Raw genomic sequence first — 26,014 nt, forward strand, 5'->3', positions numbered from 1 at the left:
AATAATTGTTAGAGGTAACCTCTGCAATTTCGTGGAAACCGCAAATATCCTCCGCAACTGTTTTATGGTGGGGGGTTCACAAGTAGCCAATCCGAGAGCGTTATTCAGGTCTCCTAGTTACTGATTGGCTGCTGCCCTGTAAGCCTTCTCCAGCTGATACACCAGCATTTCCGCATCATAACAGGGCGAGTGAAGCTATCTCCAGTGTTCTCGGTTTTGTTCTTCTTAAAGCCCTAAGATTCCTAAGATGCCGCTAAAATGCTTTGCACCTTCTAAGACGTCTGGCAATAAACCTAAGCGCCAGTAGAAGTTTTCGACACACCAGGAGAAGGTTGAACTGCTAGATTTGCTCCGAGAACTAAAACGCTATGCCACATAGCATAATAGGCATTTTTCTGACCATATCTGAAATTCGCGGTTTTTCACAATTCGCGGGTGCTCTAGAAAGTAACCTCCGCGAATTTTGGGGGTCCATTGTATTTATTTGTTGAAGGGTTTTGAAATTTACTCCTCAAATACCTGAGATCAAGTGATCCTGCTGCCTCAACTTCCTCAGTAGTCGGGACCAAAAGTGCGAGTCAGTTCTCTCACAGTTTTATTTATTTTTACTTTTTGGGTTTTGTTTTGAGAGACGGTCTCCTATGTAGTCCAGGCTCATCTTGAACCTCTGGAGATCCTCCTGCCTCAGCCTCCGGAGTGCTGGGGTTATAGGCATGCGCCACCACTCCTGGCCTTTCTCCCAGTTTTAACAAAGTAAATATTTTGGGGTACGTAAGGCAGTGTAAGACTGATGGCCAGGGGACAAGCTACTTAGCCTAGCCTGAGGACAGGATACGGAGAGAGAATAGATGTTTTTTTCAAAAGGTAAAAGAACTAACTAATTTACCCTCCCTTCCCAGTGCTCTCTGACCTGGAAATAGGTGACCACAAAATCTTACAATTTATGTACTAGAGTATAGATAACAAATCATTGCTAAAGATGTCCATAACTTTTATTTCTTGAGGTAAAGAGTGTTGATATCCTTTTTCATTTCTTCCAGGGCTCGAGTAAGGAGAAGAACTTGTGTTTCTACCTCTCTATAAGAAGCATGTTGCTTTTGGGGGGGGGGGGTCGACTCAGGAATGAAGCTACATCCCCTGCCCTTTTAAATTTTATTTTGAGACATCTCACTAAACTGCCCAGGCTGGCCTCGAACTTTCGCTCCTCTTGACTCAGGATCCGGAGTAGCTGGAATTTAAGGCGTGAGCGAGCACGCGAAGCACATCCTTTCTCTTTTTTGGTACCGGGGATCGAACTCCGGACCTTGCACTTGCGAGGCAGGCGCCGTAACCACTGAGCTAAATCCCCAGCCCAGCACATCCCTTCTTGATAGGCAGAGCTGCAAAGAGAAAGTTTTCTTGATTCAAGCGAAGCAAGCCAAAACCAGGTGGGCACTTAAGAGACTACATTCCCCAGCACGCACCGCTCTGCTGGGACGCAGCTAGCGACGGACAGACAACGCCTTATACTTGCGACAGGAATGGGGCGGGGCGCGCGACTATATATCCCGCGATGCAAAGCTCCCCAACTCCAGACCGCTCCTGGCTTGCTTTCCTTTCTAGAGGGACACAATGGGAAGGGAACTTTTCCACTGGGAATCCCCGTAGTCTGTCAGGCCGTGACATTTCAAAAGAGGAAGAAAAGTAGGGGGTCCCTTCACGCTCTAAGTAGTTCCCGCGCAAGGGTGGCGAGGCGTCAGGAAACCCGCCCGTATAGTTTCTCGGAGGCAATGCCAGGCCCTCATTGGTCGAAGGCTCGAGGCAGGTGGAAAGTCTGTGGAGCTCTAAATCGAAGTTATTGGCGGCTCCTCATTGGCCCTACTCGGGCGAGCAGGCGCCAGGGCGCCGACTCCAGTCCCTAGGGACTGGTGAGAGGCAATTGGCCGAAGCCCGCGAAGTGGGATTCTGGATTGGTAGTTGCTAGCAGGAACCTGGTTTCTTCCTCGACTTCTGCGAGTGATAGTGTGTGATTGGTTTAAGTCCGCGGGCCCCTGTCGGTGATTGGGCGGGAGCCACGGGCCGGCTGCGGTCATTGGCTAGTGCTGGGGCCATCCCTCCTCCGGCGGGCAGCGAATGACGAAATGGGAACGGGGAGGGGAAAGGCCGCGACGTGAGCGCGCGACCTCCGGCGCCATTTTGTAGAGAAACAAGCGGAGTTAGCCGAAGAGGGGGGTTGAGGAGAGCCGGAGTCGGGGACCCGGGAGATTCCTGTGTCCAGCCCCGCCGGAACCGCTTGAGGTGAGGTGGGCTGGGTTCAGGGACTGTCGTAAGCGAACGGTGTCAGCCTGAGGACCCGAGTGCGGGTGGAAGAAGGATCGGGTTGGCCCTGGGGCCATTGGAAGTGTTTCCCGGAGCTCCGGGGAACGAGGGCCAGCCGGAACGGAGGAGTGGAGCGAGGCGGGAGAGAGCGAACTTTGCTTTCGTGACTCGCAGAGCCTTTGCGCTCTTGAAGGAAAGCGGCCGGCGCTGAGGCTCCAGAAGCGGAGGGCTGGGCGCGGGCTGAGCCCCGAGGTGGCTCCCAGCCCGGGCCTGGAGGCTCGGGATGGCGGTGGCGGCTGTTCGGGCCCGTGGACCTCACTTCGCGCGGGCTTCACTCGCCTGTCCCTCACGAGCTCTGCAACTGCTCGGCTTTCTCCGGCACTCCGTGGCGGATGCGGTGACCGTCGCCCCCCCTCCCCCCAACTCCTTGGGCGAGGGGCCCGTATTCGGAGCTGTTGCAGGCGCTCAAGTTCTCCGTGTCCCGGAGCTGCCCCCTGCCCCTTCGCGCGCCCCCGGCGTGGTGTCAGCTCCGATGTTTCGGGTGTCTGCGGGTGGGAGGGGCGCTCGTGAGCACTTCCTTATTACTTCCTGCCACAGGTTTTTGTTCCACTCTCGCGCCCCGCCTCTCACCCGTTCTGCACAGTCGGGCCCTACCCACAGAGTCCATGCCTGTGTGGTTGCGGCGATTCCGCTCACCCGAGGGAAGTGTCCCCAAGGCTGCTGAGCAGTTTGCTGCCGATTTTGTAGAGCTTGCTTCAGGCCAAACTCAAGAATCTCTTGTTTTTGCAGCACCATCCGTTCTGCAGCGGTCGCCCACCTATGCTTACAAGACGTTACCCCCACGAGGAATATACATTGTACCTTTAAAAGTGATCGCTGTAGTTTGAAATTGTTGTATTTAAAGTAAACTTTATGAGAAGTAAACTTACCCCTTGAAGTCATTCAATCAAATGCCACTTTATTTTTCTTTTTTGCGGTGCTGGGGATCAGAACCCAGAACCTCAAGCATTCTTGGCAGGCCCTCTACCACTGAGCTGCACTCCTAACCCCACATGTCACAATTCTTTCTTTTTTCTGTTTTAACTTCCCTCTCCCTTGGTACTGGGGATTGAAACCAGAGTCTAATTCCTTTTATTTTATTGTATTTATTTTTAATTCTTGTTTCGTTTGTGGTTTTTTGAAATAGGGCCTTGCTATGTAGTTTTTTTTTTCTTGCTATGTAATTTAGTCTGGGCTTGAACTCGCTGTGTAGTTCAGGCTGCCCTCCAACCTGAGGCAGTCCTCCTGCCTCAGCCTCCCAAGCGCTGGAATTACAGGCATGTGCCATTTTTGATTTTCAGAGATGGGCTTTGGTTATCTAGATTGGGATGGTTTTGGACTGGCCTTGTAATCCAGAGTGGCCTCAAATTTATGATCTTGCTGTCCTACCTCTCAAGTGCTGGGATTACAGGTTTGTGTCACTTTACATGACTCAAATGTCACATTTCTTGTGAAATGTGTCACTCTAATAGAAGTGTCTTTCTGAAAAGTGAGTAACAACGTCTCTACCTATTTCTCTACAATTCAGTCTCCTATGGCCACACCTCCCTCCACAAATTGCTCAGTTTGGGCTCGAATTTGTGAATCTCCCACCTCACCCTCTCAGTGTGCTGGGATTATAGGCATGCACCACCACACCTGGTTTACATGAGGATTTTTTAAAAAGTCAATAATTAAATGAATAATTGTACTTTTTGAGTAAATCCTGAGCATTTATGACAACTTGTTTGAAAAAGAGTAGGGACCCATGAATGGAAAAATGGGAGGGGGCAAGTGAAACATTGTGAAGTAGATACGTGATAGGTCAAACAGATTAAGAACAAATTTAGTTTTGCAGAGCTACTTGGATTTAATGCTTGGATCCACGCACAGTCCAGATTGGGGTTTCTACTCTTTCAAAGACTGGTAGAACAATATTGAACAATTTATGAGATATATGGTAACAGTTTAATCATATTTTAGGACACTATACGTTGTTAACTTGTCTAAGGAAAAGATAGTTTGAGGATACATCCAGAATTAGGTACCTAGCTTTTTCTCCACTGAAATGGTAGCATTTTGAAATTTGTTTGAAACTTGGTCCTTTTAGTTGAAACGTGAAGAATTGAGGCACAAAGAACTGAACATCAATAACTAAAGCACTGCCTTTTTTTTTTTTTTTGATACGAGGGATTGAACTCAGGACCTTGCACTTTCGAGGCAGGCGACAGAACCACTGAGCTAAATCCCCAGCCCTACACTGCCTTTTTTTTAACCTAAGAGTGTAGCTTAGAAGTTTTTAGAAGAGTTTTATGACATGACATGATCTTTTTTGGTACCTAATTTACCTGAGTGAATACATGGCTAATTTTCTAGTGTCTGAATTTCTACTAGGGGTTTAAATCTTGAGCTTTTTATTTAAATGCATCTTGTTAAGCTAAGTACTGTGACATCCGCCTTGATTTTGCACTGAGTCTTTAAAAAACCAAAAACTGTTTGAATGTGAAGACAGTAAATGTCTGCTATCTCTTCAAAACCTGTAAAGGCTAATCTCAGATTCCTTCATGTTGCCTTTGGCAAGTACATTTTTGCTCCAGGCTGAGGCAGGATGATCTCAGGGAGGTTTTTTTTGTTGGTTTGTCTTGTATTTTTAATTTTGTGAGACAGAGTCTCACTATGTAGTTGAGCCTGGCCTTGAGCTCACTATGCAGTCCAGGCTGGCCTCCAACTCTTGGCTATCCTCCTGCTTCTGCCTCCTGAGTGCTGGGATTACAGGCCTGCACCATCACTTCCAGCAGGACCTCAGGTTTGAGCCACCATGAACAACTTAGTGTCCCAGAATTAGAAAAAGGGATGTGGATGTAGTGCCAAAGTACTGTATTCAATCCCCAGGACAGAAATTAAATGTTAAAAAAAAGAAGTTTTTGGCTATATGCTGACATACTTGTAAGAGATGTCTTTGTGGGTACCTAAATTCATAAGCTTGATTATTTCATATGATAAGCTAGCAAATCTTGATAGTCTTTTTAAAACTTTTAAGGTTTTTTTTGTGTGTTTTTTTTGGTACTGGGGCTCGAACTCAGGACCTTGCACTTGTGAGGCAGGTGCCGGAACAATTGAGCTAAATCCCGGGCCCTTTTTTGTTTTGTTTTCTTTTGAGATAGGGTCTAAGTGTATTCCAGGCTGGCCTGGAACTTATAGTAATCCTCTTGCCTCAGCTTCCGGAGTACTGGGATTACATGTGTACACTACCATGTCCAGTAGAATTTTTAAATTTTATTGTTTTTGTGGTAACTGGGGGTTGAACCCAGGGCCTTTGCAGTGACCTATGTCCCCAGCTTTATTCTGAGACAGCATCTCTGGTAAATTGTCCAGGCTGGCTTTGAACTTTCTGTCCCCCTGCCTCAGCCTCCCAGAGTACTGAGATTACAAGTGTGGGCCACCACACCAGGGATTAATTTTTTTTTGATGCAGGTTCTCACTATGTAGTCCAGGCTGGTCTTAAATTCATGATCCTCCTGCTTCAGCCTCCCAAGTGCTGGGATTTCAGGGATATACCACACCAGGCCAGGTCTTTTGTACTACTCAGTACTGTGGAAGGGAGTATGTACTCAGTAATTCTGATTGAATTTTTCTTTTAAGATTAATTTTTTTAGAGCATGCTACCGGTCAAACCTAGGATTTGCACATGATAAATCATGGGCTCTTCCACTGGAGTGTATTTCCAGCCGTAAGATTGTAATTGTAAAATATTATGCTTCTTGACTTAGTAGTTGGAGCCAGGTGTGATGATATATACCTGTTTTCCCACTGCTTCAAGCCCTGCCTGGACAATTTAGCGATTTAGTGAGACTATGTTTTGAAACAAAACAGAAAAGGGCTGGGAATGCAGCTCAGTGTAAAGGTTCTGGGTTCAATCCCTAGTATTGCCAAAAAATAAAAAGAAAAGCCAGCCATTTTGAAATGTTTATTTTTTTGTGAGGTACTAGAGAGCCAATCCAGGGCACTCTATACTGAGCTACATTCCCCAGCCCTATGAGACAGGATCTCACAATGTGGCCCAGCCAGGCCATCTGCCCATTTTAGAGGGCTGGGATTACAGGTGTGTGCCACTATCCTGTTCGTTGAAGGTCTGCCTTTCCCCAGCCCTATCTGTCTTATCTGTCTGTCTGTCTGTCTATTGGTACCAGGGATCGAACTCAGATCCTTGTGCTTGTGAGGCAGGCGGCAGAACCACTGAGCTAAATCCCCAGCCCTTTTTAAATTTTGAGAGCAGGTCTAAATTGCTGACCTTGAATTTAGGATTCTTGTGCCTGAGTATCCCACACAGCTGGAATTACAGGCATGCACCATTATACCTGGCTGAAATTCTATTTTTTGTTTTGTTTTTTTGAGACAGGGTCTCACTATGTAGTTCAGGCTGGTCTTGAACTCACTATGCAGTTTAGGCTGGCCTTGAACTCGCAGCAATCCTTCTGCCTCAGCCTCCCAAGTGCTAGGATTACAGGCATGGGCCACCACACCTGGCTAAAAATTATTTTCAGAGTTAAAATGGGCTAAAACTCTTAGTCGGCTTGGTGGCAAACTGCTGTGATCCCAGCATTTGGGAACCTGAGGCAGGAGGATCCCCAAGATGTCCAGGCCAGCTGGGGCTACATAGTGAGTTCAAGGCTAGCCTGAACTACATAGCAAGACCCTGTCTCAGACAAACAACTAAAACTCTTCTGTACCTTGTGCATGGTTTCTTAAATGTAATTTTACTTACAAATTTGCAAGAATGTTACAAAGGAAATACAGCAAATTAGTCATTGAAAAACATTGTTTGAGAAGGCAGTAATTAGAGGTATAGACTGAACCTGAAACCTTGTGTTTAGAGTTGAAAGAAATGGAGCCTTTGGGGGTGTAGAGCTGTTCAAATTTAAGAAATACTTTGCAGCCTTTAATTTTGGAAAGCTCAGTGTTAATCTCAGGTATTTGTCTTGGTTAATTTTGTTACAGTTGTTAGAATGAAATTTCTAAAATGCTGAATGCTGTGTTAAACTGTAGGATGCTTTGGTGATATTGGGCTAGTTATTTGAAATGTAAGGTAGGACAAAAGCATATTTTGAAAAATGCCATCCAAATATTCTTCAGCTTTATATTAAAAGCTCAGCATTTTCCTTTTTATATAATTTTGAAGTTTTTCACTTTGGGTTTTTATCTTATGATTTTTTAAAAATCAGCTTTGTTGTCTAGAGCAGTTTTAGGTTCACAGCAAAATTGAAGGGAAGATTCAGGGTTTTTTTTGAAGATTCAATTTTGAAATCGAGATTTCTCATATACTGCCTACCCTTAGACACACATAGCCTCCCCCATTGTCATTAAAAACATCCCTCACCAAACACTGAAACATCATTAGCTCCCAAAGTCCATAGCTTATGTTTCTGTTTACTTTTAGTGTTGCGTATTATTGAATTAGGGTGAATTATAGCACCCAATTTTGCCATCATAGTAATACTTGTTCTAGGGCTGAGTATATGGCTCAGTGGTAGAGTGCTTGCCTAGCATGAGTGCCCTCCATGGGTTCAATCCCCAGTACTGGAACAGGAAAAGAATGGTAAGAATGGTTGTTTTGTCTAGTTTCAGTTCCTTTGTCTTTTTTTGCAATGGTTTTCTAACTAATCTCCATTGGCTTTTACCCAGTATTTGGTTCTTAGGTTTCTTTATTACATAATTAATGTGAATATATTCTAAATAGTAAAATACTGTAGGAACACAGTTAATTCTTTTTTTTTTTTTTTTTTTATGGTACCAGGGAATCAAACTCGGGTCCTTGCGCTTGCGAGGCAGGTGGCGGAACCACTGAGCTAAATCCCCGGCCCCCACAGTTAATTCTTTACTGCCAAAATGCCTCTTAAAAAATATTGCTTTGAAAACACCCTTGCTGTGTTTCAGAGTTCTTCAGATACCTTTGCCTGGAGCTGTAAGGGTTGCTCCCTCCCTGCCAGTGGCAGCACATTACTGTATTGTGCTATAATGAAAAGACTGTTACACATTAGTTTCCAGATACGTCTTTGCCCCTTTTAGCTGAAATGTTGTCATCTTTACCAAAACTTACCACTTCTCAGCCTTTTGCCTAAGATCAATTGTAATGTCTTTACCAAACTTTGTCTTTATTCCAGTCCAAACACAAATGTACTATGTATCTATACATCTTTTTGTGGTGCTGGGGTTGGAACCCAGGGCCTTGTGCACGCTAAGCATCCCTAGCCACTATTACATTTTAACAGTTTTGGATTTATTATATTCTTCATAGCTTTTACTTTTTATTTTAGTTTTATTGGTACATATTTATAGTACTTAATGATTACATTCATCATAGGGATTTGATACAGGTACAAAGCACATTTTAATTCTTTTTTCATCCCTTTCTGCCTCCCCTTTTGTAACCTTTTTTTTTTTGGTACCAGGGATCAAACTCGGGTCCTTGGGCTTTGCCAGCAGGCGGCAAAACCACTGAGCTAAATCCCCAGCCCTTTCATAACTTTTTTTAAAAATAGCAAAACATTTTTTGGTACATTTTATTTTATTTTATTTATTTATTTTTTTGGTACCCGGATCGAACTCAGGATCTTGTGCTTGCGAGGCAGGCAATGGAACCACTGAGCTAAATCCGGGGCCCTATTGGTACATTTTAGACGTACAGAATGATAACATTCATCATAAGGAATTTGCACCTGTACACAATACCTCCTGCCTTTTTCCCCCTTTTCCCGCCTCTCAAGCCCCCTCCCCACAATGTACAAAAGCTATATTTCCATTTTTTCCTTCTATTTTCACTTTTTTTGTTGTCCGTTTCCTTTCTCCCTCCCCCCTCCTTTGTTCCCCTTCCCATTTAAACATTTTCTTCCCATTTCCTAACATCCATTATACATTTCAGTCCTTATTTTCACTTTCGGTTTCTCACACCAAAGAAACAATGGAGTATTTAAACATGTGTGTCTGATTTATTTCATGTAAGAGTATGGTCTCAATGTGTATCCATTTCGCTATAAATGGCTCAAGCTCATCCTTCTTTATGGCAGAGTAGTACTCTGTTGTGTAAAAAATCCATATCATCTTTATTCATTTGTCAGTTGATGGGCATTTGGGCTTTTCCATGATTTAGCTATTACAAACTGTGCTGCTATAAACGTGGATGTGCATATATTGCTGTGGTAGGATGCTTTTAATTCTTTCAGAAAGATACCAAGAAAGGAAATAGCTGAGTCGAATGGAACCTCTAGTTTTAGTTTTTGAGGAATCTCCACATTCCCACCAATAATATAGAAGCCGCCCCCCTCCAGCCCTGTGAGTGTTTGTTATTGGTTGATTTTTTTTCAATTTTCAACAAATACTTTTTAAAATATTTATTTTTATTTTATTTTATCTTACCCCCTGGTTGATTTCTTGATAACGGCCATTCTTTCTGGAGTGAGATGGAATCTCAGAGTTGTTTTAATTTGCATCTCTCCAATGACCAGTGATGTTGAACATTTTTTCATATATTTATTTGTTTCTACTTCATCTGAGAAGTGTCTTTTTCATTTCAGATGCCCATTTTTGATTAGATCTTTAAATTTGGGGGGTCTTTTCATAACTTTAATTTTGTACATGCTGCTGGGAAGATGCTTCTGAATACTTAGTTGATTCTAGATTTGGAATTTAGTTCCTTATTTATTTTGTTGTGATTAATTCTTTTCTGGCTTCATTTTCTCAGTTTTTAAAAATAATTTGCTGATACTTAATATTTGAATTAAACTGATATATGGGTTGGGTTAATTCTTTTGTTTGTGTTTTGTTTTTTGAGACAGGATCTCTCTATACAGTTCAGGCTGACCTTGAATTCACTATGCCATGTAGCCGAGGCTGGTCTCAAACTCCTGCCTCAAGCCTCTTGAGTGCTGGGATTACAAGTGTGTGCCTCCACCCCTGGATTGTATTGGATTTTTACAAAATACTTAACATATTCATGCAAGGCTGTTAACTGTTGCTAAAGTTCTGTTACACTGAGTAAAATAGTTTGTTTAAAGTGAAGTCGTTTATATACATATGAAACAGTCTCTTACTTTTTTCTCTTGAAATATTGGAGATTGAACCCAGAGCCTTTACTCTGAGGCTCCAGGCCTGGGTTTTTTTTGTTTTGTTTTGTTTTGAGACAGGCTCTCAGTACATTGCTAAATCGCCCAGGCTGGGCTCGAATTTGGGATTTAGAGGTTTCAGCCTTCCTGAGTGCTATTATAGGCTTGTGACACCATGCCTCGCCCTGGCTAGTTTCTGTTGACAGAATGTAGTATTTACTTTTTAAAACGTCATTGTCTTTTCAGCCCAACTCTTAAAATACTAATGAAACATTTGAATTTGCTGAATTTGTAGGGATTGCAGCATTGTTGTACATCGCAGCTCTCTTGGATGCCCCTAAAATGAAGAAGATAGTTCTTAGTTTATTCTGTTAGGATCTCACCACCCAACCTAAACATATTGTGATAATTCTGGGCAACCACATCTTGGTCTATCTGGTCATGCTCCATGGCCTGTGGTGATTGGTACATTTTGTATAGCAGCTCCTCTGCAGATGGCTGCTTCTCAGCCAGCTTCTAGTGCACAGCACCTGTGGAGGTGACAGTGCTTGTTCTAGTGGATGGATGCCTCCTGGTTTTCACCCGAATTGTTGTTAGCAGAGCTCACATGGTTTGTTTGGGCTGCCCTCTGGTACAGCCTAAGAACTACTTTGAGAGTATAGAAGATTCTTATCTTTGTTCAACCTCCTGCTAATTAAAAGTCCTGTCCACTTGGGAAAACTGATCTAGTTGAAGCTTGATTTTTATTTTTTTCTTTGCTGCTGGGGATTGAAGCCAGGCCCTCATGTATGCTGAGCACATGTTCTATTACTGAGCCACACTCCAAATCCCCCATGCTTTTTGTAGTTCTGTGGAGTGAACCCAGGGGCCGGCGCTGGACCACTGAACTACATCACCAGCCCAGTTTGGTATGTATGTATGTATGTATTTGACAGTATTTTTCCTAATATTAGGACTAACTGAAAAATCCAGTGGTGTAAAGATTATTTATATTCATATCACAAAAGTTTCCCCCAACATGTAAAACAGCCACTTAGTGTGGTTTTGCCATAAGCATCTGTTATATACTGCAGAATGAACAAAACATGCAGTGAAATTCACTTTTTAACCAGGGTATGTGGTAGTGAATTATTGGCATGTGATAACTAGATTAGTTCACTGATTGGTTTAGAATGGTTTTGGGTATGGATAATGGGAAGGCCCATCCTGGGTATGGGTGGCACCAACCAATAGGCTTGTAGCAGAAAGGAAGGGTCACTGTTTGCTGTTTTCTACTTGCCATGCCATGGAGTGTTTCTTCACTGCCATGCTGCCCTGCCTTAGAGCCAACCAGTTATGGACTGAAACCTCTACAAACTGAGCCAATATAAACCTTTCCTCCTTTAACTTGTGGGTGTCAGGTATTATATCCCAGCAACAAGAAAGTAACTAAGACAAGTGGTTACAGTGGGGTTTTCACCTGAAATTCCATTAAAAAGAAATCCTATTGGGGATGTGACACATGTCTATAATCCAAATTTGGGAAACTGAGGCAGGAAGAGTTCAAGAATTTGAGGTCATCCTGGGCTACAAAAAGAAAAAAAATAATTCCAGCACTCAAGACACTGAGGCAAGATGATGACTGGAATTTGAAGCTAGCCTGGGCTACACAGTGCATTCAAGACCAGCCTAAAGTACACAGCAAGACCTATACCAAGATCCTGTCTCCATTCATTCATTCATTCATTCATAAATATAAATAAAACAAAACCAGGTTGATGATGTAGTTCAGTGGTAGAACACCCCTAGGTTCAATCCGAGGATGAGATCCTGGGCAAGCACTCTTTAAACATAGGTATATCCTCAGCCCCCTATAAAAAGTCATGTCTTTAATTTACGTATTTTAAAAATCTCACTCTTCAGGTAACAGTTCATTTGTAGTATATTGCTGTCTAGTGTCCCTGACTTTCACTTGCACTATATAATGTTAAATTGAGAAGTGCTGGAGGAAAAGTACAGCAGACTTAGTTTCTTGGAAAGATTTAGCATTTTTGTTGCAGGGCTATGGCTGTTAACTTCTTTGTTTCTTTACAGATATACTTGTTTCCACTGTTACAATTCCAGAGCCATGATCACAGCAAATACTCTGGGGTTTTAGAAGGATATACAAGTATGTTTTTAATGAAGAAAGGAGGCCTCTAGCCATTTTTGGAGTGTTCTTTAAAAGCTTTGGCCTTTGTATCAAGTTCAGTACTAAAAAAATCTAAGCTCCTATTGGGTTATAGATAGGTGCAGATCAGAAATTGACGTCGCATGTGCAAATAGAGTGGTCCTGTGCCACAAATTTCAGTTAATGAATATCTTGGGATCTCAGTGACCTTTTTTTTTTTTTTTGAGACAGGGTCTGTGTAGTCCAGGCTCGTCTTGACCTCACTATGTAGCCCAGGCCAGCTTCGAACATGTGGCAATCCTCCTCCCTCAAGCTCCCAAATGCTGGGATTACAAGTGTATGCCACCATGCCCGACTAGTGGTCTTAAAATAGTTTAATATATAAACATTTTAGTGGAAAGCTTGTGGGAAAGTAACTTTAGAATTTTGCATTATAGTATTTAGAATAAACATAGCCTAGAAATAGATACTGCAAACCAACCATATATACATTATGAGGTTCAAGATTAATTGGAGGGGACTTGATAGTGTATATTTTTGAGGCTGATAAGTTAAAAATCATCTTGTTATCACTTATGTGGTTGTTGTTTCTGACTAGGAAATTTTCAGTGAGTTTGCATGCTTTTTTTTTTTTTTGGAGACAGGGTCTTGAATTGTAGTTTAGGCTGGCCCTGAACTCAGTATGTAGCCCAGGCTGGCCTTACTACACTCATGGCAATCCACCTGCCTCAGCCTCCCAAGTGCTGGGTTACAGGCATGTGCCACCATGCCTGGTGCATGCTTTTTTGTAGAGTGAAAAAAATGAGTTTTGGTTCTGGGGATTTAACTGAGGACTGAGGGCCTTGGCACTGAGTTATATCCCTAGCCCTTTTAAAAATTTTTTAATTTTGATTTTTTTTTTTTTGTACTAGGGATTGAACTCAGAACCTTGTGGTTGCCAGGCAGGCGCAGTGTTGCTGAGCTACATCGCTGGCCCTAAAATTTTTAAATTTTGAGACAGGGACTTGCCAAATTGCCCAGGCTAGCCTTGAATTTGGGATCCTTCTGACTCAGTTTCTGAGAGTGCTGGGATTATAGGCATGTGCCATCACACCTGACTCCCTCTAGTTTGAAAAATTTGTAGTACCAGAGATTAAACCCAGGAAGTACTGTACTACATCCATAACCCTTTCTTATTTTGAGACAGGATCTTGCTAGATTTTGCCCAGGCTGGCCTTGAGCTTGCTAGCCTTCTGCCTCCTTGGTATTGTAGTTGGGATTATAGGCTTGAGCACTTGGCACAAAGTGAGTTTTCTACCACTGACCTGTGCTCACCAGCCTCAGGTTAGAAAACTTTTTAAGTTTTCATTTACACTTTGTACTTGAAAATATTTAGTGAGCACTTAGTATGGATCCTTTAGTACTTACGTAAATTGGTGAACAATAAGCAGTTACATCAATGGTTTCACAGAATTTACATCCTAATATGATAAGACAGATAAAAGTATGTTACACATTACCTTAGGTGATGAAATGTGGAGAGAATGGGAGTTAGTGGCGTTACAGTTTTGCATAGGCTATTCAGAGTGATCTTCCTAGGGGAGGCATTGAGTCCTCCTGGAGTGGTCCATTGGTATCTAGAAGAGCATTCTAGACTGCAGAGGCCTTAAGGTGGACGTGTTTGTGAGAAACAGGAGGCTATTGTGATTAGAGAAAACTGAGAGGAAGCCAGAAAAGTACCAGTGGTTAGATCCTGTGAAACCCTTTCAAGTCATTATAAGGGGGCTCAGGCTTCCACTCTGAGTCAGTGGAGGATTTTGAACCCAGGGTGATGTGTCTTGAGCTTTCTGTATTTGAGAAGTATTTTTTCTTCCTGTTGTGTTGAAATGAACTACAGAGAGCAAGAATTGAACCAGAGAGACTAGGTGTTGTGGTGGTGCATTCCTGTAATCCCAGCATTCTTGAGGCTGAGGCAGAAGGATCCCAGTTGAAGCCACACTAAACAACTTTGGGACTTAGCAAGACCCTGTCACAAAACAAAAATGAAGGGTAGAGGTGGAGTTCAGTGCAAAGGACCTGGGTTCAATCCTCGGTAGTGCACCCTTTCCCCAAAATAAAAGGCTAGCAGAGTAATACAAGTGGCAGATGATGGCATTTATTTATTCTATTGTGGTGGTATGGGAATTGAACCCAGGGCTTTCCACTGGGCTGCATCCTTAACCCTTAACCCTTTATGAGTTGTTTATTTTTAATGAATTTTATTTTATTTTACTGCCCCCCACTGCCCCGCCTCTTTCCCTTCCTATGTACAAAACCTTCCTTTGGGGTTGGTTGGTTGGTTTGTTTGTTTTTTCCTTTGGAGGTTTTTTGAGACAGGGTTTCACTATGTAGTTCAGCGCGGCCTTGAACTCACAGTGATCCACCTACCTCAGCCTCTCAAGTGCTAGGATTACAAGTGTGTGCTACCATGCCCAGCTGTAGCCCCAGCCCTTTTTATATTTTATTGCTCAGGCTGGGTTTGAACTTGATCCTCTTGTCTCAGCCTCCCAAAGTGCTGGGGATACAGGGGTGTGCCACCACATCCTGCTAGCAGTCTTTAGATATTAATGTCATCGGGCTTTTCTTTTGAGGGGGAGGGGGTTGAGACAGGGTCTCACTATATAGTTCAGGCTGGCCTTGAGCTCATGGCAATCCTGCCTCAGCCTCCCGAGTGCTAGGATTACAGGCATGTGATACCATGCCTGGCTTTCATGGGGTTTTCTTTTTTTTTTTGGTACCGGGGATCAACTCGGGTCCTTGAGCTTGCGCAGCAGGTGGCGAAACCACTGAGCTAAATCCCCAGGCATCATGGGGTTTTCTTATGAGAAGATAGTATTTTTGAAGTATTAAAATGTCTGTCATATTGAGGAGTTGAGTTTCTTGGAGTGTCATTCATTCCACACTAATTTGCTTAAATTATGCTAGATTATACATAAAGTAGAATAGGCTCCTCAAAATATGCCATTCGTGGTAAAGCTATTCTGTTGTTCTTTCTCTGTGGAAGGAGAGGGTGTGTGTGTGTGTGTGTGTGTGTGTGTTTGGGTGCTTTTTTTTTTTTTGCAGTCCTAGGGATTAACCCTGGGCTTTTTGCATATTATGCACATGTTGTACTACAGAGCTACATTCCCAGCCCCAGGTTTATAATATTCTATAAAATAATATTCATATAAAATATGTTTTGAATGTCATTTTGACTGAACGGAACTTGCAGAATCCAAAATACTGTGCTTTTTTTCCTTGACACTAAAAATGGACATTTTTTTGGATATAAATAAAGGCGTTCTTTGGAGGGGGGAATTGAAAAAGGTTCTGGCTATGTACTTCAGGTTTTGTATGTGGTATCAGAGTTGTTGGGATTGAACTCAGGGGCTTGGGTCTTTTTTGTTTTGTTCTTGGTACTGGGAATCAAACTGCTTGACAGGCAGGCATGCTGCTGCTGAGCTAGATCCCTGGCCCACCTTGGTTTTTTTTTTTTTTTGAGACAGGGTCTCACTATCTCACTAAGGTGCCCAGGCTTGGCTCAAAATTTCAATCCTCCTTCAGCCTCCTAGAGTGCCGGGATTATAGGTGTGCACTGCCATGCTCCAAGACCCTACTCTGGGAATTTTCCCCTACCTTTGAAGTAAACTTTTTATAAGAAGGTGGCCGAGAATGGTGCCACATCTATAAAATCCCGGTTACTGAGGAAGCCAAGGCAGGAGGATCACAAGTTAGAGGCCAGCCTGAGCAATTTAGTGAGACCCTCTCAGAATAAAAAATAAAGGACTGGGGATATAGCTCCATGGTAGAGGCACCTTTAGGTTTGATTCCCAGTACTGCCCCTCCTCATGTTAATGGTGGAAAACAATATGTATAGTAATTTAAAACAAATTTACAAGCTAAGGTAGGTGAAAATGAAGTGCTTCCCCACCTATTCATGCTAAGATTTTATGTCTTTTAAAAAAATTGCTTAATGGGCATCTTTCCTGCAGTTCTACTTCTTTTGTTTTGTTTTATTTTGTTTCTGACTCAGGTTCTTGCTATGCAGGTATGCACCTGTCCTTGAACTTTCTATGTAGTCCCACCTGAGCTGGAACTCAGGATATTCCTGCCTTAGTCTCTTGAGTGCTGGGATTATAGACTTGTGCCAGCAGGCCTGGCAACTTAATTCTTTTTAGAAAGTGTCTTGTTTGGCTATACTATCATTTATTTAAATAGTTACTTTTTGTTTTTTTCCCCTAAGTTTTTGTTTTTGCTGTGGTAAAGAATGCAGCAGGGACTGGAATTATAGCTCAGAGGTAAAGCATTTGTCTAGCATTCTTGAGGCTTTTTATATTTTTGCTTTTTCCTCATTTTTGGAGCTTGAACCAACATCTGTTCTAGGTAAGTGCTCTACCACTGAGCCACATCCTCAGCTTGAGGCTCTGGTTTGTTTGGGGTTTTTTTTGGTACCAGGGATCGAGCTCTGGTCCTTGCACTTGCACAGCAGCCGGGGAAACCACTGAGCAAAATCCCCCGCCCCGAGGTTCTGGTTTTTTGAACTCCAGCACCATGAGTGGGGAAAAGAAAAATAATACATCAGTGAAAAATCTCAATTTCCATTTGAGTTCTTGGGACAGTGTCTGGGGAATACTGTCTTAACAGTGGAATTAACAGGTTCAAGGGTGGTGTGACACACTACATTATTGCCAGTATGAGTTTCAGAAAAGTTTGTACCAGTTTATACTACTGTTAGATCTAGTATGTCCTGTTTGCCCATACCCTCCTCATCCTGTGGTATTCTCCAACTTAGATTTTTATTAGTAAGATACTCAAGGGGCAGGGATTTAGCTCAGTGGTTCCACCGCCTGCCTGGAAAGTGCAAGTTCCCGAGTTTGATCCCTGGTACCAAAAAAAAAAAAGGTACTTAAAAGTATGCTATTACTATAAAATGAAGAGAGTACTTCCTCTAAGAATTTATAGAAGGCAGCTTGTTAAAAGTAATGGATATTGGCACAGTTTAATTTCTCATGTTATTGCTATACAGTGAACAAAAATTACTCTTTCTACTCTGTTTTTTGGTTTCTTTTAGGTGATTGTGGAGGGATAGTATTTGTAGAATTTTTGCTTTATACATCAGTGTCGTTTTCTGTATTGTTACTATACTTGATCTTAGCTAAAAGGCTGAGAAGCAGTGGCCTCTCCTATATTGTTAAACTGGTAAAGGATTAAATACCCTTATTAAAGGACTTGATTTACTATGTCATACATGGCGAGTTCTGATTGTAATGGACTTACAGTAAGCAGATTTCTGAACATAAAGTTGTAGATTCATGCACAAGGAGTTCAGTTCCTTCCATTCAAAGATTTTTGTGTTTTACTGGTACTTGTGTATTCTTAAGACAAAATGGGAGTTTTTCGTATGTTTATCTTTTTTCAAATACTGAAATACATCTGACTCAGCGAGTGTTTAGAGTTAAACTGATAAGCATTCTATCATTTTAGCTTACTGCTTCTTTGGGCCTTTCTTTCAGAATTATTCTAGTGATCAGTTCAACAATGTAGGAAGGAATTTGACTTCTGGAGTCCTTATTTATCTTTTTATTTATTTGTTTATTTATTTTTTCCCAGTACCAGGAATTGAACTCAGGACTTTACGCTTGTGAGGCAGACATGGCACTGCTGAGATAAATCCCTGTCTGGAGTCCTTATTTATCATCACAATAACCATTCAAATAACTAAAATATACTTCCCAAAGTACAACTTTAATTTCAAAGTATCAGATGTGAAGCAATAACACAAGGAGTAAAGTGAATGAATAAATAAATAAATGGAGTCTTGTACATAGGTTATGGAAAGAGGGCCTTAAGTGTAAAGTGAGTATTCCTTTCTTCAGACCCTCATTTTAATTGTTTCTGCTACTTTCGAAGAATATAGCAAAAATTTTAATATGTATGTTTTTGTTTTTGTTTTTGGTACCAGGGAATCAAACTCATGTCCTTGCATTTGCGAGGCAGGCAGTGGAACCACTGAGCTAAATTCCTGGCCCGCAAAAATTATATTTTGAAATTCATAAAAATAGAAATACCAATTACAGGCTGTCTTGTTAAAGTGAAACTTTTGGGGAATATTTCCTTTTTATATTTGCTTTATCTAATTTTGAAATTTGGCATCATTTAGCAGTGGTTGAGACATTTAATTATTTTTTAAAATTCTTAGTAACATTTAAAATATGAAAATAAAAGATGAAAATTATTTAACTCTTCCTCTAATTAAGAATTGTGGATTTTATTTTTTTAATAGGTGCCATGTTTCAGTACAGTGTAAGATCCCTGGTAAAGAAGAACTGACTACATTATACAGACACCAGATATAGCCTAATTACAGAGAAAGCATTAACCTGCCTCTGAGGTGACTAAAGGGGAATAATGGTGATTTTGCGCCGGGCTCGGCCGCCTGCTTCCGCCCCAACCAGCAATGAATCTTGACTCGCTCTCGCTGGCCTTGTCTCAAATCAGCTACCTGGTGGACAATTTAACCAAGAAAAACTACCGAGCCAGCCAGCAGGAAATACAGCATGTAAGTAATCTAGATCATAAACACTGTTGAAGGAATGAGTTGAGTATTCAGTGAAAAGCAAGCTGGAGATTTATGTGGGTATGTTGCATGAACTAACTTTTGCCTCTTCAGGGAATTTATTTTCAGTATAATATATATAAAAGAGATCTTATCCCAGTCTTTTAGGATTTTCATAGCATATTCTTCTATATTAAAAATAGACCTAGAAGTGGTGGAGGAATGGTTGGGAGGCTGAGGTAGGAGGATTTAGAATTTGAGGCCAGCCTGGGCTACAAAGTGAGTTCAGAGGACTATAGCAAGACCCCAGTGGGAGGGGGGGAGAAAAATATGATTTGATGATCTAACTTGTTTCGCTCTAGTTTTTTCTTTGACTTTAAGAAAAGTTTCATATTTCATCAGCCATGAAATTCACCCTTTTAAGCTGGGCATGGTGGCGCCTGCCTGTAATCCCAGCACTCAGGAGGCTGAGGCCAGAAGGATTACTGTGAGTTCAAGGCCAGCCTGAACTACATAGTGAGACCTTGTCTCAAAAAAAAAACAAAACCCTGCTCTTTTAATAAATGTATAGTTAAGTAGTTAGAGTTGTGCGATTATCCCCACTATCTAGAGCCAGAATGTTTTCATCACCCCCAAAAGAAATGCTTGGATATGTTAGGGGCCTCCCTCCCATTTCTCCAGTTGCTGATGACCACTCATCTATTTTCTGCTTCATTGGATTTACCTATTCTGGGTATTTCATATAAATGGAATTATATCATGTGTAGGGTTTTTTTTGGCCCTGGGAACTGAACCCAGGGCCTTCTCACTGAACTACATACATCTTCAGCCCTTTTGTTATTTTTTGAGACAGGGACTCACTAAGTTGTGTCAGCCTCCCAGTAGTAGTGCTGGGATCACAGACATGTGCCGCCAACCTGGCTGATAATATGTTTTTAAGGTTCATCCATGTTGAGGCATGTGCCAGTGCTACTTTTTTTTTGCTTTTTTGAGATAAGCTTTCCCTGTGTAGCTTAGGTTGGCCTCAAGCTCATGGCAGTGCTCCTGCCTCAGCTTCCCAGGTGCTGGTATTAGAGGTGTGTGCCACTTCACCCAACAGTATTTCATTTTTATGGCTGAACAATATTGTATATGTATTCTCCATTTTATTTATCTGTTCATCAGCTGGTAGATATTTAAGTTTATCTCCACTTTTGGGCTATTAATAGTTCTTTTAACATTTATTTATAACGTGTTTTTGGGGGGATGTTTCAATTCTCTTGTGTGTATGCCTATTGGAATTGCTCATATGGTAATTCTGCTTTAACTTTTTTTTGTCTGCTTGCCGTGCTGAGGAATAAAACCTTTCGGGGCCTCACACCAGCTAGGCAGGTGCTCTACCATAATACCCCAACTTGCAGCCCATATTAAAAGTTTTTAAGACCAGTGAGACTTTTCCAAAGCAAGGCATCATTATTTCATTTCCAGAAATAGTGCATGAGTTTCAGTTTTTCTTCATCCTCACTAATACTCAGTGTTGCCCATCGTTTTGCTTTTATTTTAATTTTCCATTACTAGGGATTGAAGCTACAGCTTTTATATTGAGCTATACCTTCAACCTGTTTTCACATTTTGAGACAGGGTCTCCCTGAATTGCTCAGTTGCCCTGGCTGGACTCAAATTTGTGATCCTTCTGCCCAGAGTGCTGTTACAGGTGTGAGGCACCACACCCAGCTAGCAGTTAATTTCTTAACTTCCAGAGTTGATATTTAGAAAACAAATAACTTCCCAGCTTTTATTTATTAATTTTTTTTTTGGTTTGTTGAGACAGAGTCTTGCCTTATAATTTAGACTGCCTTGAACTATGTAGCCCAGGCTGACCTTGAACCTGCAGCAATCCTCTTGTCTCAGCCTCCCAAGTGCTGGGATTACAGGCATGTGCCACCACGCCTGGCTTAAATTTATTTTCTTCCTTCTCTTCTTTCCTTTCTTTTTGTATAATATCTCACTATGTAGTCCAGGCTGACCTCAGACTCACTCTGTGTAGCCTAGGCTGGCCTTGAACTTGTGGTCCTACTGTCTCAGCTTCCAGGTAGCTTAGCTGGCATTGCAGACATGCTCCAGCACTGCTAGAATTCACTCCTTTTGAGACCCAAATTCAATATCACCCATTATAGATTCACACCCCCCCCCCCATTTTCTTTCTCCTTTGGTTTTGTGGCACTAGGGATCAAACCCAAGGCCTCATGCATGCTAGGCAAGTGCTTTTCCACTGAACTGTAGCCCCAGAACCTTTTTGAATTGATTCCTTAGAATAAATTTTGAAAGCTGTGCTGGTTAGCCTCTGACCTAACAATTTCATACAGCTGTTATTTAAGCCTCTGGCATGTCTTACAGTTTTTGTTCTTGTTGTAAGGATTAAACCAGATCCTTGTGCTGAGCTACATTGCCCACCCTGTTATATATTTTGAGACGGTCTTGCTAACTCGCCCAGCTAAACTTGAACTTGTAATGCTCTTGCTTCAGATTCCCCAAGTAGCTGGGCTTATAGGTGTGTGCCACCATGCCCAGCCTTAAAAATATTTTATATATCTCTGCGACACTCAATTTTAAAAGCTCAGATTCTTAAGCTGTCCCTAAAATGCAGTTTATGTTCTGTAGAAGCACGTAAGAGATAGCTTGAACTGAAGGTTTTAAAAATTTTTCAACAGGGCTGGGGATTTAGCTCAGTGGTTCCGCCACCTGCTTCTCAAGCACAAGGACCTGAGTTTGATTCCCCAGTACCAAAAACAAACAAAAAAATTTCAACATATATGGGATGGAGGGGGTGCAGGGAAGACAGTTTTGCAAAACTAGGGTGCATTCCTAACAAAACCTGGACCAACTCCGTCATGAGTTCTAGATCATACATGACATGTGTCCCACAGGGCACCTAAGCTAGTCTACATCCATGTTACTGGATGGGAGCTGTCCCAGAAGGGCACCCGAAGTGTTTTTAAGATTCTGTAACTGACTCAGATCCTGGAGGAGCTAGCTGTTGAGCCAGCTAGAACTTGTTTCAAGGAAAGAATCTGGTGGCAAGTGTACTGGATTAACACAGCAAGGCTCTGCATGATCTGGCTGCTTGAGTACTATATTATAATTGCTATATCCTGCTTTCAGGTTCTTAAGGTATGGGGCTGTCTTTATACCTCCTAAGCCTATGATCTACTATATGTTCAAATAAAACTTGAATAAAAGAAGGAATGATTATGTGTAATGAAAGAGGATAAACATGAAAGAAGGAATGATTATAGTTTTAAAGACAAAATGTAAAAATGGTTGTTTTCAATTGATGGCTGAGGTTTTACAATATGCAAATATTTAAAAATTTTTAAAATTATATGAACAATAATTGTATTTCATCTATCTTCTATTGAACATTTAGCTCTTTTACAATTTTTCACTGTGATCAGAAGTTTAATGATAATCATTAGCTTATGCTCAGTTAATTAGCAAATTTTTTAGATAAGTAAAATTTGGATCTTCAGTAGTACCTTTGCAGATGGCATAGGGCTCTTGATTTCCTTTGGAGAGAGATAAAGAAGGCTTATTGCAAATCCTTGGATAATTGGTACTGGTTTTTGAGACTGGTACTGCCTATAGCACTAGGGAGGCAGGTATATTTTGGTGCCATGCTTTGTTGTGGCTTGGTCTGACTAGGAATTTTGTTCCCTTTGGGTTTTGCTTTGTTTTTGAGTCAGGGTTTGCTGTGTAGTTCAGGCTGGTCTTCAACTCAGTATGTAGCCAAGCTTGGCCTCAAACTCTCAGCAGTCCTCCTGCCCCAGCCTCCAGAGTGCTGAGATTACATGCGTATGCCACCATGCCTGGCTTGTTCTCTGTTTTTTCTTCTAGTGACAAGTGGAAAATTCTTATTGAATGTATGAGGTACAGCAAATGTGTTAGATACAAACATATGAGCTAGCCTAGTATTCACATTTTATACATGAGACAAGGTCAGAATTTGCCTTGTCGGTTAAGAATTTTATGACATTTTAAAACATTAATACCTGCAATATTTTACTTTAAAAATAGTGGTTGCCATTATGAAACAAATTATTTAAATAAAAGAGAAAAAGTAACAGGGCATGGTGGTGCACACCTGTAATCCAGCACTTAGAAGGCTAACACAGGAGGATCACTTGAGTTCCAGGCCAGCCTAAACCATATAGCGACAGTCCCCCCAAAAAATATATATGTACATATATATACACACTCATATATATACAAAGTCTGTCAAAAAGTATATACATCAAGAAAAGGAAAACTTTTATTAACAATCCTCCACCCTCATTGAACTCAGGACCTTGTGCTTGCCAGGTAGCAATGGCACTACTGAGCTACATCCCTGGCCCTATGCAGTGACATCTGGACTGCTTTTTAAGAGATAATATTTTGCCCCAGGTACTGAGGGGGAAAGAAAGCATATTTTGATGAACCAGGCAGGGTAGCGCATGCCTATAATCCCAGCATTGGGAGGCTGAGGCAGAGAGATCACTGAGAGAGTTAGAGACCAGCCATGGATACATGGTGCGTTCAAGGCCAGCCTGAACTACATAGCAAGACCTTGCTAAAAAAAAAAAAAAAGTTAAAAAAGGCTGAGATTGTAATTCAGTACTCTCTCAGTTCACTCTCCAGTATCTCAAAAAAAAAAATATGGAGATGTGTGTATATATATACATGTATATATAATATGTATTTAGATATACTCTTCTGATTACTGTCATTGTAATGTGCTAGGTTATTTTCAATTTAAATTGAAAAATTGGTGCTTGATAATTATATAGAATCTTGGACCTTTGATGTCATTTGTTAGGCTAGTTTTTTTGTTTTGGGTTTTTTTGGGGGGGGTCCCATACTAGGGATTGAACCCAGGGCTTTATGTTTGCTGTGCCATTGAATGAGACAGGGTTTCGCTATGTATTCCAGGCTGGCCTTGAAGTCACTGGGTAGCCCTGGCAGGCCTTAAAATTATAATCCTCCAGCCTCAGTTTCTTGAGAGCTTGGATTATAGGTGTGTGCCTCTTACACCTCTTTTAAGATTTTTTTTATATTTTGTTTATTGTGATACTGGTAATTGAACTCAGGGCTTTTGTGCTGAGCTATCTCCCTTTCCTTTCTTTTTTCTTTGAATACAGAATCTTATTAAATTGCCCAAGTGGATTATAATCCTCTTGCCTCAGCCTCGCCAGTTGCTAGGGTATGTGTTTTGGTGATACAGGCTCTTTAAGGAAGCATGTTCAAAATTCTAGGGGATAGGACACATTAATCCCCGCTTTTAAAAATTTAATCAAAGAATGATAACACAAAACCAGTGAATGTGTTCACAGTAACCTTTGAGTTGCAAAGGTTATTGATTGTATATATATCTTTTAGCCTTCAGGTTCCTGGAGGATAGTTTTTCTTAACTCCTACATTTTCTGAATGGGAAAACAGAAGCTGAAATAGGTTAAGTAACTTAGCAGCTATTGCATAGTTACCATGATGTAGGAAGATGATCATAGGCTTGGAAATTGGACTGTATATGTGTATTCCTCTGATAACAGATTATTGGTTTTTTTATGCTCATGAAGTCTGTTTGAAGTATGTACCTCCTCATCCATCAGGGTAAATATTAACAGACTTGAAGATTGAACCAAGGAAGGTCAATGTGATACATCTTGTCCATAGTATATAGTTAAACATTTTAGTTTGACATTCAAGAAATACAATATTTAGCACGTAGTTTGCTAAGCTCTTTTCTAGGCTAGAAGTAAGCCACAACCATACCACTTTGCTTTGCCGTGCAATTTATGATTACAAACAAATTACTGTAATGGTAAGTGCTGTGGGTAAGAGTAAAGCAGAGTTAGGGGCAGTAATGTGGCAGGTCATGTTGCTGTTTTAGGGAGTCACAGAAGGTTGAGTGATAAGGAGACTTTAGAGCAGAAACCTAAAGGAAATGAGAACGAACCATATGTAGATATCTAAAACTTTCAGGTAGAGGAGATAGAAAGTGTAAACACTGTAAGTTTGAAGAACAGCAAGAAACTAATAAAGCTCAAGGGTAACATCTCCATCACTGAAGTCAAATGTTAGCACTGTGCCATGCAGACTGTAAAGAACTAGAGTTGTGTTAGTAGAAAGTGCAAATCACATGAGATTGTTGCTTAAAACTTGCTGAAAATGGAAACAAAGTCTTTGTAAATAGGGAAGGGTGGAGGGATTGAAGGGAGGTCAGGGGAATGGGGAAAAAATAACCAAGATAAACAATGTAAAGGTACAAATTCCCAATGATGAATGTCATCATATTGTATACCTAAAATGTACCAATAAACTTAATGAATTTTTAAAAAACTTGCTGAAAAAATACTTTATTTCTACTAAATATCATCTGATGCTGCTTCATATTTTCATAGATTCTCACCAACATGCAGAGTTATATGGGGAATTGATGGTTTTTCTCTTTCCCTCCAGTGACAGGAACATTTAAAAAATAATCATTGTGGATAGATACTTCTATCTCAATAATTCCTATAACTTTTATTCCAAAGTGAATAATTAAGGTAATTTAGGATTTTGCCCTAGAAGTTGATTTGTTTTTTAAACCTCTGTTATTCATTTATTTCTAGAGTTAAGAATTGTTCCTGGGGCCTCACGTGTGCTAGGCAAGGCTGAGCTATATCCCTGGTCCTCTGTGTGCATGCGTGCGTGCGTGCGTGCGTGTGTGTGTGTGTGTGTTTTTAAGCCCTACCTTTAACCTTCCATTTTTGTTCTTTTTAGATTGTGAATCGGCACGGTCCTGAGGCAGACAGGCATTTACTACGCTGCCTATTCTCACATGTGGATTTCAGTGGCGATGGTAAAAGCAGTGGCAAAGATTTCCATCAGGTATTTGAG

General features: G+C 41.3%; 1 protein-coding gene across 16 annotated transcripts in view; it reads left to right on the forward strand.

Moving 5' to 3' along the window:
• Nucleotides 1–2,134: 2,134 nt before the first annotated feature.
• The window catches only part of Cnot1 (CCR4-NOT transcription complex subunit 1), an 88,068-nt gene continuing 64,188 nt past the window's right edge, over nt 2,135–26,014 (forward strand). For 7 of the 16 annotated variants that reach the window (XM_087205709.1, XM_087205735.1, XM_087205719.1 and 4 more), the window contains exons 1-3: nt 2,135–2,277; nt 18,845–19,120; nt 25,898–26,005. In XM_087205709.1, coding sequence (XP_087061835.1) covers nt 19,019–19,120; nt 25,898–26,005 — 210 coding nt within the window. In that variant the 5' untranslated portion in view covers nt 2,135–2,277; nt 18,845–19,018. Of the gene's footprint in view, nt 2,278–11,261; nt 11,324–18,171; nt 18,418–18,844; nt 19,121–25,897; nt 26,006–26,014 lie in introns of those variants that run through there. The other 9 variants (XM_087205737.1, XM_087205723.1, XM_087205749.1 and 6 more) reach the window with 5 other exon arrangements.

The sequence above is a fragment of the Heterocephalus glaber genome, unplaced genomic scaffold (assembly GCF_053883595.1).
Source record: "Heterocephalus glaber isolate CG9 unplaced genomic scaffold, H.glaber_assembly_v1.0 deba00000071, whole genome shotgun sequence".
Taxonomy (NCBI): domain Eukaryota; kingdom Metazoa; phylum Chordata; class Mammalia; order Rodentia; family Bathyergidae; genus Heterocephalus; species Heterocephalus glaber.